Source organism: Leptopilina heterotoma, unplaced genomic scaffold (genome assembly GCF_015476425.1).
Source record: "Leptopilina heterotoma isolate Lh14 unplaced genomic scaffold, ASM1547642v1 Lhet_7, whole genome shotgun sequence".
NCBI lineage: Eukaryota > Metazoa > Arthropoda > Insecta > Hymenoptera > Figitidae > Leptopilina > Leptopilina heterotoma.
The window spans coordinates 145,010-159,545 of NW_025111161.1; the positions used below are offsets into that span (position 1 = coordinate 145,010).

The following is a 14,536-nucleotide window of genomic DNA, read 5'->3' on the forward strand; positions in this document are numbered from 1 at the left end:
ATCACAAAATCATATTTTTGTTTGCTTATCAATTGACTTGTACTTTAAAGCCATATATTCAAGGATTTTCTATATGTACGACTTGTTTCAATTGAGGATCCGAATGAAATAACTCAATCGACGTTCGGTCGATTTACTTGATCCGGATCCTTAATTATTTTATAAAATTATTTTTAAAAATTAAATATATTAAATTTTTTTTTAATTCTTTCATATTTGAAAAGAAGTTTATAAGTTATACGCATAATTTATTATTGTTCCATTCTTGTGTTTAATTAAATTCATTTATATAAACTATATAATCTAATTAACACTTAATTTGAATATTTCTTAATTCCTTCTTTTAGTTTTCAAATATTTCCTGAAAATTGATTAAATTTAATTTTTTTAAATTATAAATACTTTAAATGAAATTTTTAATTGAGGCGAAAAATAAATTTTCGTTCCATGAACAATTTTTTGGTTTGAAATAAACATGTCAAATGTAAGATAAAAAAAATGTCAACTTTACTGTTTTTAAAGGAATAATTTAAAGTTATTTGTTGCAAAAAAATTACGAATAATATTGCAGAAAATCGTATTATAATTTTGAGTTATTTAGAAAACAACATTTGGTGGTTTATTAATAATAAACTTACTCTATTATAAATGATAAATTAAATAATAATAAAGTTTTAAAATACTTTTAAAAAAATTATTTATATGTACAAAGATGTCAGTAATTTTAGGCGACGAAAAGAAATTTCAAAAAAATTAATTTACAAAATGAGTGATACACATAATTAATTACCAAAATCAATCTTTTCCAAATTAACAATTAAATTATTAATTATTAGAAGAATTATTACTAATTAATAAGTGAATAAAGTAATGGTAATCAATTATCAATTATATAACTATTAATATTAATTAAAGTTAACAAAATCCATTAAAATTAATTTTAAAAAGTTCTTTACTTTGAATGCTTTGTACAATTGAAAAACTTATTTTATAAAAGCAGAAAAACAATGTAGAATGAAAAACCTTTTTTTTTAAATTAATGAACATCATACATATCATATACTAGCGGCCGTCGTTTGATCATTAAAAAAATAGTTTAAATAGAAGTAGAAATATTATTCGAGCCAAGTGCAGTATACATATATATACTATATGCGTATAAAAAAACAAACATTCACAACCTTAATTAAGAAAATTTTTGTTTTGTTTTCCTTGAGATCTTGACATTTCTAGTGTATTTTACTTCGACAGTGGAATACAGGTTTAATAGAATTTTTTCTATCGGGGGGTAAATATTCCATAGGAGCGTGTCCATTTGAAATTGTTGGTTTTGGACCATTTTCCAAAAAGAGTTTACAGACTTCTATATTTCTCTCCAATTTAACTCCATTGCACATTGACGACATGAGCATTGATGAATTTTCACTGTAGTTTCCCATATATAAATTGTCTTTATGGCTATTTCTTTCCAACAGTGCCTAATAAACAGAAATTTGAAAAAAAAAATATTAACAGATGTTATAAGTCAAACAATTAAAATTACAATTGGAAAAATATACTGGAGATTCTATTATAATTTTTATAATAATTACAGGTTTCGCATTCATCTACTAAAACCTACTATTTACTACTTTTTTTACGTGATGCTACTATTTTGATACTTTTTTTAAATTTTAGCCACTAAAAGAGCTATTATTTCTGTTTCTTTTTGAGAATTCCCACTACTTTAAATTCGCTAATACTAAAAATCAAAAAATCATTCTCAAAAATCTAAACAAACGATTCTTTAAATTCTTTAAAACGATTCAATTATTTTCAAAAAAAATCAAAATTCAATTATTTTCAATATCTAATATTTTCTTAAAATTTCGCAAAAGAATTCAATTATTTAAAGAAAAATTGATAAAATTATCCAAAATTCAATTATTTACAAAAAAAAATTGATAAACTTCATCAAAAATTCAATTATTTTTATAAATAATAAAATTTCTACAGGAATCCAGTTAATTTAGAATAGTATTTAAAAAAAATTCGAAAAATTCAATTATTTAACAAAATTTTTATACAATTCTTAACAATAATTCAATTACTTTTACTAATAATAACATTTTTCATGGAAATTCAATTTTTTTAAAAAACTTTTTGATAAAATTCTAAGCAAGAATTCAATTATTTTCATAAATAATAAAACTCATCAAAAAATTTCAATTATTTTTAATACTATTTTAAATCAATTAATCGAAAAATTCAATTATTTTCACAAATAAAATGTTTCACAAGAATTCAATTATTTAAAATAAAATTTTCATAATATTTATTATATTTCAAAAAAATTAATTATTTAAAATAATGTTTATAAAATTCTTATAAAGAATTCAATTATTTTCAAAAATAACAAAATTTTCCACAGAAATTCAATTCTTTTAAAACATTTTAATAAATTTTATCACAATAATTCAATTATTTTCATAAATAATAAAATTCTTCTCAGAAATTCAATTATTTTTGAAAATTTTAATGAATTTCTTTGCAACTATTCAATTATTTTCATAAATAATAAAATTCATTGCAGAATTTCAAATATTTTTAATACAATTTTACAGGAATTGGTTAAAAAAATTTAATTATTTTTAAAAATTTAATTTCAATTCCTCGAAAAAATCAATTATTTAAAAAATTGTTTTTTTTAAATATTCTTTTGAGGAATTCAATTATTTACAAAAATATTAGAATTTTTCCCAGGAATTCAATTATTTTCAAATATTTTAATAAAATTGTTCGAAAGAAATCAATTATTTTAAATGCAATTTTAATAAAATTTTTATTGAAATAAATGAATTATTCTTATAGATTTTAATAAAATTCTTCCCAAGTATTCAATTTTTTATATAAATAATCATTCGAAAGCATTCAATTATGTCGATAAATAACAAAATTATTCCCGAAAATTCAAGTATTTTGAATTTTCAATTATTTTCGAATAAAATTCTTTGCAAAAATTAACTATTTTCATAAATAACAATATTCATCACAAGAATTAAATTATTTTTAAAAGTAATATATTTCTTTTTGGAAGTTCAATTATTTTATAAAATTCTATTAAAATCGTTGGCAAGAATTAAATTATTTTCATAAATAATAAAATGCATTTTAGGAATTTAATTATTTTCAAAAAAATTCAATTTTACAGAAATTACTAAAAAAATGTAATTATTCTTAAAAATTTAATTTCAATTCCTCGAATAAATTAATTACTTAAAAAAATTTTTTTCAATTCTTCAGAAGAATTCAATTATTTACAAAAATATTAGAATTTTTCGCAGGAATTCAATTATTTTCAAATATTTTAATAAAATTGATCGAAAGAAATCAATTATTTTATATACAATTATAATTAAAGTTTTTTGAAATAATTCAATTATTATTTTTTTAGATTTTAATAAAATTCCTCCCAAATTGAATTATTTACATAAATAATTCTTCGAAAGAATTCAATTATTTTAATAAATAACAAAATTATTTCCAAAAATTTAATTATTTTGAGGCATTTTAATAAAATTCTTTGCAAAATTCAATTATTTTCATAAAAAAAATATTCATCACAAGAGTTCAATTATTTTTAAAAGTATTACATTTTTTCTTGGGAATTCAATTATTTTTAAAGAAAATTTAATAAAATGCCACACAGACATTCAATTATTCTCAAAAAGTTGAATAGAATTCTTTGTAAAATTTAATTATTTTTAAAAACTTTTCGCAATTCAATAATTTTCAATATCTACTATTTTCATAAAATTTTCAAACAGAATTATTTAAAAAAATTTTTATAAAAATCTTCGTAAGAATTCTATTCTTTTCATGAATAATAGAAATTTCTCAGGAATTCAATTATTTAAATCAGAATTAGCATAAAATTAGTCGAAAGAAATCTGTTTATTAAAAATTTTTATAAAATTTCTTCGCAAGAATTAAATTATTGTTATAAATATTTAAATTCTTTGAAGAACAATAAAATTCGTTGCAGGAATTCAATTTACTATCAGAATAAGAAAGAAGTAAATATTTTTAATGAAAATTAGGAAAAAAGTCAGGAAAATAGAATATAAAATGGAATTTTTGTCACTTTTGTAAAGTGTCTAAAACAAGTTTTTTTTCGTCAAGTTTAATTTTTCGATAGCTACTTTTTTACTACTTTCTTTTAGTTTGAAAGATACTTTTTCCTACTTTTTTAAAATTAATTATCGAGTGCGAAATCTGTAATTGTCATCGGAAATTGAATTGAACTTAGATGGACTTTCTGTAACATTTATTAGGAGATCTTTCCAAGTATTAGTGAAAAATAAAATTAATTGAGAAGAATAGAAAATAATTAAGAATAAAGAAAAGATTTAAAATCCCTTTAACTAGATATTGAATTTATTCTAATTAAACTCACCTTAATTAGAATGGGATCGCAATTTGAAAATACTGCAGAGTGCAAGGCGGTATCTCCTCGGACTGCTTCTTTAATCAAAAGATCTGCTCCATTTTTCAAAAGCAATCGCACCGTTGAAATTGAATTTACGCCTCTACCTATAGGGTCATGAGACTCCACTGCCAAGTGAAGAGCCGTTTTTCCTATATAGTAAAATTATACATTAAAATTTAATAACACTTTTTTACTTAATGAAAATTAAAAGTTAAAACCAAATTCTGAAAATTTAGTTTCTTGATAATATAATATATATTATCTCTAGATTATATAAAATTTTGAAAATATCCGAAAGTTTATTTATTACCTTCGTAGTTTCGAGCCAAGACATTAAAAACGGCATTTCCACGAATTGTTTTAAGCGAAAGAAGTTCAGCGAGGACAGCTTCATGCGAATCACCTTTTGCCGCGACAACGTGAATCAATGTTTCACCCTGAACAATCAGATAAAAGTAATACTTAAAAATGGTACATTTATCATTAATGATAAAATGTAAACAAAAGATTAGTGGAATTTTAACTATAGAAAGGTTTTAATCAGTACGTTGAGAAATTGAATTGTCCTTATGTCCATTCATCGTAAACTGAGAATATTTATCACACTTCATTATTCTCAAAAGATAACTTGACTTTTAATATTCATAGAATTTAAGTCGCAAGATTAGGAGACATTGATACATTATTAATTGCGTCAAAGTATTTATTACTTTGTTAATATTTTAAAAAATAGTTAATTTTTAATTTTACACTATAAAGAAAAAGGTTCTAAATTAGAGCAGATTTCGGTACTAAAATAGAACCAAATTACGATTTAGTACCAATTTTGGTACTAAATTAGTAGTTTTCTTTTTACAGTGTAATTTGATTTCAAATTTAAATTCATATTTCAAAAAGAAGGTTTTCAGAATAATTTTATAAACTAGGGTTTAGTCAAAAAATGTAAAGGGCCGAAATGTCATACATGTTATACAAATGTAAATGAGGGGGAAATTTAATTTTGGATTATTATCATATGCTTACTCCAGGTTGATATAATTTCTGTCCAACGTGAATTCCCTTTTGAAGCATTGTAGCTGCCAAGTAACCCGTAACATACGCCATTTGTGGACAATTTATTGCCATCAAGTATAAAGCATCCTCTCCACGATTGTTCATCACAGATAATGCGCTTTGAACGGTACTTAGTCTTTCCACCAATGGTAGCAAATAAGCTTTCTTTTTCATTAATTCATCTGGATTACCTGCTAGGCACATCAGCATCCTACTCGAAAATAAATCAAATATTTTAACATTTTTATTTTCTTACTTTACCAAATAAATCGGTTTAATATATAGATGGGATTAAAAAATAAGTAACGAAATTTTCTATTACATTATAAATTGAAATATATATCAAAAGTTATTGATAATAATGGAATTTGCTAGTAACGGTAAAACTGACGTGTAATTCATAAATGTCTCTTTAGATGAAATGTAATTATCGATTTTCATATGGTAAACGAGATCACATGTCATTTTAGGATGAATAGAATTTAATTAAACTATTATGTGTATTTGAATCAATGTGTATTATAATTAATCAATTTTATTAGTTTTTTTTTAAATAATTAAATAATTGCTAATGAGCAAATATGGCTAAAAAATGTCCACAAGAAAAATTAATTTTTCATCAAATCAACTGGAGTACATACAAAATCTTTCAATTTTTAAATTTTTGAACCATGGGCAAAGTATGTTGAACTGTAAGAAAAAGAAAGACTATTTTTTTTATATTTTCAAACTATGCGGAAAATTTTTTTTCCCTGCTTTGACATATTTGTCCATAGTTTAAAAATAAACAAAAAAATAGATTTTTCTAACTAATAGTAGAAAGCAAAAAACTATTTTCAAAAATTATAATCAAATTATTTGAAACGATTCAATTATTTAAAAAAAAAAATATTCGAAATTCAATTATTTTCAATATAAAGTATTTTCATAAAATTTCGCAAAATAATTCAATTATTCAAACAAACAAAAATTGATAAAATTCATTCAAAATTCAATTATTTTCATAAATAATAATATTTCCATAGGAATTCAATTAAAATTTCAAAAGAATTCAATTATTCAAAAAAAAAAAGATAAAATTCATCTGAAATTAAATTATTTTCATAAATAATAAAATTTCCGCAAAAATTCAATTAAAATTTCAAAAGAATTCAATTATTCAAAAATAAAATTGATAAAATTCATCCAAAATTCAATTATTTTCATAAATAATAAAATTTCTACAGTAATTCAATTAATTCAGAATAGTCTTTTAAAAAAAATTCGAAAAAATCAATTATTATAAAATTTTTATACAATTCTTCACAATAATTCAATTACTTTCATAAATAATAAAACTCATCGAAGAATTTCAATTATTTTTAATACTATTTTAAATTAATTAATCGAAAAATTCAATAATTTTTACAAATAAAGTTTTCCACAAGAATTCAATTACTTTAAAATAAAATTTTCTAATATTTATTATATTTTGAAAAAATTAATTAATAAAAACCAATTTTTATAAAATTCTTCTGAAGAATTCAATTATTTAAAGAAAAAAAAAAAAATTTCACATAAATTCAATTCTTTTCAAACGTTTTAACAAAATTTTTCGCAACAATTCAATTATTTTCATAAATAATAAAAGTCATCGCAGAATTTCAATTTTTTTTTAACAAAATTTTACAGAAATTGCTCAAAAAAATGTAATTATTCGAGAAAAATTAATTTCAATTTCTCGAAAAAATCAATTATTTAAAAATTTTTTTTAATTCTTTGGAAGAATTCAATTATTTTTACAAATAAAGTTTTCCACAAGAATTCAATTATTTTAAAATAACAATTTCTAATATTTATTATATTTCGTAAAAATTAATTAATAAATACCAATTTTTGTAAAATTCTTCTCAAGAATTCAATTATTTAAAAAAAAGAAAATTTCACAGAAATTCAATTCTTTTAAAACATTTTAATAAATTTTATCACAACAATTCAATTATTTTCATAAATAATAAAAGTCATCCCAGAATTTCAATTTTTTTTAACAAAATTTTACAGAAATTGCTCAAAAAATGTAATTATTCGAAAAAAATTAATTTCAATTCCTCGAAAAAATCAATTATTTAAAATTTTTTTTTAATTCTCTGGAAGAATTCAATTATTTACAAATATTGCAAAAAATTTTCACAGAAATTAAATTCTTTGTAAATATTTTATTAAAATTTTTCAATAATTCAATTATTTTCATAAATAACAAAATTTTTAGAAAAATTCAATTCGTTTTAAACATTTTAATAAAATTTTACAGGAATTACTCAAAAAATGTAATTATTCTTAAAAATTTAATTTCAATTCCTCGAAAAAATCAATTATTTAAAAAAATGTTTTTTTAAATTCTTTGGAAGATTTAATTCATTTACAAAAATATTAGAGTTTTTCACAGGAATTCAATTATTTTCAAATATTTTAGTAAAATTGATCGAAAGAAATCAATTATTTATTTATTTTATATACAATTTTAATAAAAATTTTTTGAAATGCTTTAATTATTCTTTTAGATTTTATTGAAATTCTTTTCAAGATTTAAATTATTTACATGGATAATTCTTTGAAGGAATTCAATTATTTTGAAAAATAACAAAATTATGTCCAAAAATTCAATTATTTTTTGGAAATTCAATTATTTAAAAAAATTCTAATATAATCGTTTGAAAGAATTCAATTATTTTTATAAATATTAAATTGCTTTTTAGGAATTCAATTATTTTTAAAAAAATTTAATAAAATACCACACAGACATTCAATTATTGTCAAAAATTTTAATAAAATTCTTTGTAAAATTGAATTATTTTAAAAAAACATTTCGCAATTCAATGATTTTCAATATCTACTATTTTCATTAAATTTCCAAACAGATAATTCAATTATTTAAAAAATTTTTGCAAAAATTTTCGTAAAAATTCAATTTTTTTCATGAATAATAAAAATTTGTCAGGAATTCAATTATTTAAATTAGAAATTGCATAAAATTAGTCAAAAGAAATTGATTATTTAAAAATTTTTATAAAATTCGTTGCAAGAATTAAATTTTTTTGATAAATATTTAAATTCTTTCGCATGAATAATAAAATTCGTTGCAGGAATTGAATTTATTAGCAGGATAAGAAAGAAGTAAATATTTTTTATGAAAATTGGGAAAAAGTCAGGAAAATATAATATAGAATAGAATTTTTGTCAGTTTGGACTTTGGAGAAGTATGTCTAAAACGAGTTTTTTGGTCATCAAGTTTAATTTTTCAATTGCTACTTTTTTTTAGTTTCATTTTCTAATATAAAAATTTTGAAGTATATAAACTTGACTTAATAATTTATCAATTTTAGGGTAATAATTATGATTTGTCATATAAATTAAAAACTTGTTCCTGTTTGTAAAACAGGATCACTTGATTCTACATAAACTGTTAATTTCCTTTTTCTCCAATGTGTTAATTTTATTTCTTATAACATTTTTTCCCCATATTTTTTATAACTTTTTTTTTTGTTAATATTGTGTAAACAGGTGTTGTAGTAGTTTAATTGATATTTTTATTTCTTATATTAATTTTATTTCAAACATTTATATATTAATTCTTTTTATAGTCTTTGTTTTATTTTTATTCAAATTATATTTGAAATTTTCAATTGAAAGTTATGTACTTTTCTTTGATAAATAAATTGCTCTTAGTAACATTAAATTCATATTTGTTTAAAGTTATTATTAGCGTCTTATTCAGTATATTTTAATCAATAACTTTTATTAAAGTCTTTTTTTAAATAAGTTTTTATTCTCTATAAATCATTTAGTGATTAAATGTGGAACAATTTTTAAAGCGATCAATAGTGACAAATTAACTCACGTATCGCCGTCTTTATCAGGTTTCGCCAATTCCTCTGACGTTTTCTTTAATAGACTGGCCATGGCCCTTTCCACATCCTTGGGGTTCAATTCCTCAATTAATTTATCACACGCTTTTGTCGAAGGAAGATTCAGAGAAGACCAAGGCGCCACATGACGTCTCGAATGTCTGCATTAAATATATTGTTTCTTTAATTTTTTGTAGCTCAATAGTTGGGAAAATTATTAAACCAAAAAGAATGTTTTTTTCGTATAGTACAACTTTTCAGAAAACGTTTCTTTGCAACGCTTTGCAATGATGACCCCTTAACTGCTGATGACAAAATTTTGTCCGTCAAATCTTTGTCATCGCTGTTAAGGGTTTAGTTAAGTTAAGGGTTAAGTTCTTTTTCGTTTTTTTAAAACAGTTATGAAAATCTATTGTCAAATTTCTAAAATTAAAAAATTCGAAACAATTTGCAAAGAATGTCTTACTTTCTTAAAACTTCAGGCACTTGGAACTCGTTAAATGTAGACGTGGATGGTGGCTGTGAAATAAAATTATGTTGGTGATTTTGGACGGTTGATGAAACATTGTATGTAGGACAAGTACTTTTGGCACATTCAAACAAATTCATGTCAAAGTTCATAGTGTCATTTGTGCTTTCTCCATTATTCGTTTTGGAATAATTGGCAATAATGTTTTCAATTGTTGCATCAATTTCCAAACTCACTGGAGATGACTTGTCAATGTACCTATTGTTCGGTGATGAATTACCAACATAATTGTTAGCTGGTGACATTTTTTCCCTAAAACTACCAACGGGCGACTGATTTTCCGAATAAACCAAATCAAAGCCATCGCCACTTTTTGGATACACTAAACTCTGTTGAGCTTCATTGATGATACTGCCCGTGCTTCCAAAGTTCAAGGAATCACTGAAGAAGTTCATGTCTGCTCTCTCATTCTTTATCTCAGTTGCGGCTCTGTGATCAGAATCCAATGAAGATCGTGATTCTTTATCCCTTGGACTTTGTACAGATCCGGGAGACTCGAACTTTCTGAAGGCAAGTTGTGAATTAGGAACTACCTGCATTTCTTCCAAATTACAGCCTTTTCTGCTTAATTCCTTTAAAACAACTTCCTCAACTAACTGAAGTTCATTGCTGTCTATCGCGTCGATTAATTCCGCTGTATTGACAATTGTTCCCGAAGATTCATTACTCTCCTGCCAGGAGACAAATCTATTAAATCTCTCGTCAAGATGATCTTCAGATCGACTATCCAACGGTGAATGATAATTCGCTGGACTTGGCGTTTCACAGTAGGATTGATTAGATGAGGACGATGAAGAAAATCCGTGAGGTGATCGAAAACTTAAAGAAATCTGCAATTAAAGAAAGATTTTTATTTATAACACATGACGTTCGGTTAAAGAATCTATCACACTAATAAGATTTTACTCATTGTCTTTGTAAAATTTATTGGTCAACATATAACATTTGTGACTCCTTTAGTCTAAACAGTACAAAGTTTTATTTATAAATAAATAACGGTTTTTAATTGCAGTTATTTAACAATTGTTTTACGAGGTATTGAAGTATTAGCTTACTTGTAAAACTACCACAAAAGTAAAGAATATATGACAAGAGCGAAAATAAATACAAATAAGGAAAACATCGAGAGAGTCCACAAACCGTTTTAAAAACAAACAGAAGCATTATATTTATTATTTTTTCAGTTAAAAAAATATGCCTCGGGGATATTTTAGAATTTCGTTTCATTTTGCCAGGTGCCAAATGTTTCAAATGGAAAAATTTTTAGTTTTTCACTTTTATTGCTGTTTTCGCGGAAAATCGAGGGCTTCCCCTATTTTCAAATGTAATCTAATAGTTGATTGTTATTCTCTTGTATCTTTATATATACATATCAGTATTGCCTTTACATGTTTTACAACTTATGCTTGATAAAATTTCTTCGTCAAGTTGTTTTAATTATATGTTTTACATAATGGGACTTTTTTTTTATTTGACATATACTTACGAAGCTTGAATTAAGTTAAAGTTCTTGTTAGAAATAGTCAAATAATTGAAAACAATAAATATTCATTTATTTAGTTAGAAACTTAAAAATTAAAACTATATTCTGTTTTAATTTTAAGTAGAACAACAAGTATTACTTTAAAATAATGTTATTAAATTTAAACATTTACAAGATTATGTTAAAGTATCAAGAAAAAAATTATTGTCTAGTATTTTTTCAGTTCCTAAAACTATAATAACATTCAAGTATAATACTCATTGAAACATTTCTTAAAAATTCAAAATACATGTAATAACCATTTTACATCCACTTTTGATCCATTTTGATCCACTTTTACCAATAACAGTGGATCAAGTTTCAAAGATTTAAGTTATACATTTGTAGTTAAAAATTAAAGGTAAAATCAGGACCTCTAATAGAAAAATTTAAAATTACAAACTTCGCACTCATCTAGTAAAACCTACTACTTAATACTTTTTTTACCTTATGCTACTATTTGAGTACTTTTTTTAGATTTCAGATACTAAAAGCTAATATTTATGTTTTTTTTTTTAAGAATTTCCACTACTTTAAATTCGTTATGGCTAGAAATCAAAACACTATTCTCAAAAATTATAATCAAATTCTTTAAAAAGATTCAATTATTTTGAAAAAATATTCGAAATTCAATTATATTCAATCAAGTATTTTCATGAAATTTCGCAAAAGAATTCAATTATTTAAAGAAAAAATTGATAAAATTCATCCAAACCTAATATATTTTCATAAATAATAAAATTTTCACAAGAATAAAATTAATTTCGAACAGAATTTTTAAAAAAATTTCGAAAAAATGAATTATTTAACATAATTTTTATATAATTCTTCGCAATAATTCAATTACTTTCACTAATAATAAAATTTGTCATGAAAAATCAATTTAAAAAAAAAAATTTGTATCAAATTCTAAGCAAGAATTCAATTATTTTCATAAATAATAAAACTCATCGAAGAATTTCAATTATTTTTAATACTATTTTAAAATTTTAAATCAATTAATCGAAAAATTCAATTATTTTCACAAATAAAGTTTTTCACAAGAATTCAATTATTTAAAATTAAATTTTCATAATATTTATTATGTTTCAAAAAAATTAATTAATAACAATAACAATTTTTAAAAAATTCTTATGAAGAATTCAATTATTTTCAAAAATAACAACAATATTTAACATAAATTCAATTCTTTTCAAACGTTTTTTAACGAAATTTTCGCAATAATTCAATTATTTTCATAAACAATGAAATTCATCGCTAGATTTCAATTATTTTTAATAAAATTTGACAGGAATTGCTAAAAAAATGTAACGATTCTTAAAAATTTAATTTTAATTTCTCAAAAAAAAAAAATTATTCAAAAAAATTTTTTTTTTAATTCTTTGGAAGAATTCAATTATTTACAAAAAAAGCAAAAATTTTTCACAGAAATTAAATTTTTTGTAAACATTTTATTAAAATTTAACAATAATTAAATTATTTTCATAAATAATAAAATTCATCGCAAGATTTCAATTATTTTTAATAAAATATTACAGGAATTGTTCAAAAAATGTAATTATTCTTAAAAATTCAATTCATCGAAAAAATGAATTATTTCACAAAATTTTTTGAAAAGTTTTTTCATAAATAATTCTTCCAAAGAATTCAATTGTGTCGATAAATAAGAAATTATTCCCGAAAATTCAATTATTTTGATGCATTTTAATAAAATTCTTTGCTAAATTAAATTATTTTCATAAATAACAATATTTATGACAATAATTTAATTATTTTTAAAATTAATACATTTTTTCTTGGAAATTCAATTATTTTACAAAATTCTAATAAAATCGTTCGCTAGAATTCAATTATTTTCATAAATAATAAAATACTTTTTAGGAATTCAATTATTTCCAAAAAAAATTAATAAAATACCACACAGACATTCAATTATTCTCAAAAATTGTAATAGAATTCTTTGTAAAATTTAATTATTTTTAAAAACTTTTCGCTATTCAATGAATTTCAATATCCACTATTTTTCTAAAATTTCCAAACAAACTTCAATTATTTAAAAAATATTTTGTAAAAATCTTTCTAAGAATTTAATTCTTTACATGAATAATATTAATTTCTCAGAAATTCAATTATTTAAATTAGAATTTGCATAAAATTAGTCGAAAGAAATCAATTATTTTAAAATTTTTTATAAAATTCTTCACAAGAATTAATTTATTTTTATAAATATTTAAATTCTTTCATGAATAATAAAATTTGTTTTCATGAATTCAATTTATTAGCCGGATAAAGAAGAAATGAATATTTTTGATGAAAATTAGGAATAAAAGTCAGGAAACTAAAAAAAAAAGAATGGAATTTTTGTCACTTTTGTAAAGTGTCTAAAACGAGTTTTTTTGGTCGTTAAGTTTAATTTTTGTACGGCTACTTTTTTACTACTATTTTTCAGTTTGAAAGCTACATTTTGCTACTTTTTGAAAATTAATTATCGAGTGCGAAGTCTGAAATTGTATCGAGTTTGAATGTATTCAGACAATTAATTGTTAAAAAAAAAAAAAATGAAACTTTGATGAAAATTGTACCTGAGATGAACCAGCAGGACTGCTTGCAATATTAATGGGCATCACAGCAGAACCTGGTGATTGTGCTCTACTCGAAGCACGACTGTTTGGTCTTGAAGAAATAACATTATAACTACTAGCAGGCGAATCAGGCCAAGCTTCTGAATTCATTCCTGGCGATGAACCATTTGTAGTTCCACAATCGGAGAAAACTTGAGCTGCTTGAAATCCTCCTCGAGCCAAAATATCCAAAAGTGAAGTCCCCTCTGGATTATTCACAAAAATTGCAGGAGGAGTTTTCGTCGAAGAGTACGTCTACAGTAATTAATAGAATTGTTCGAGTAATTAACTTTTTTTTGACTAAAATTTTCTTTATTCAACACGTAAATACAGTTGAAAATTAAATTAATTAAATTCCACAACTGTATTTACGTGTTAAATAAAAAAATTAGTTAAGTCTGATTTCAAATTCCACAACTGTATTTACGTGTTGAATAAAGAAAATTACGTGTTAAAAAT

At 22.1% G+C, this 14,536-nt stretch overlaps 2 protein-coding genes across 2 annotated transcripts in view; one reads left to right on the forward strand and one right to left on the reverse strand.

Moving 5' to 3' along the window:
• LOC122510499 (afadin- and alpha-actinin-binding protein-like) overlaps positions 1-14,536 on the forward strand; it is a 68,019-nt gene that overhangs the window by 11,481 nt on the left and 42,002 nt on the right. The gene's annotated exons all lie outside the window — the stretch shown is intronic.
• LOC122510497 overlaps positions 1,000-14,536 on the reverse strand; it is a 30,043-nt gene continuing 16,506 nt past the window's right edge. Inside the window, exons 4-10 of the mRNA XM_043625187.1 lie at positions 14,039-14,332; positions 9,872-10,764; positions 9,399-9,566; positions 5,492-5,732; positions 4,779-4,905; positions 4,436-4,617; positions 1,000-1,478 (exon numbers count right to left, since the gene is read on the reverse strand). Coding sequence (XP_043481122.1) covers positions 1,230-1,478; positions 4,436-4,617; positions 4,779-4,905; positions 5,492-5,732; positions 9,399-9,566; positions 9,872-10,764; positions 14,039-14,332 — 2,154 coding nt within the window. The 3' untranslated portion in view covers positions 1,000-1,229. The remainder of the gene's footprint in view (positions 1,479-4,435; positions 4,618-4,778; positions 4,906-5,491; positions 5,733-9,398; positions 9,567-9,871; positions 10,765-14,038; positions 14,333-14,536) is intronic.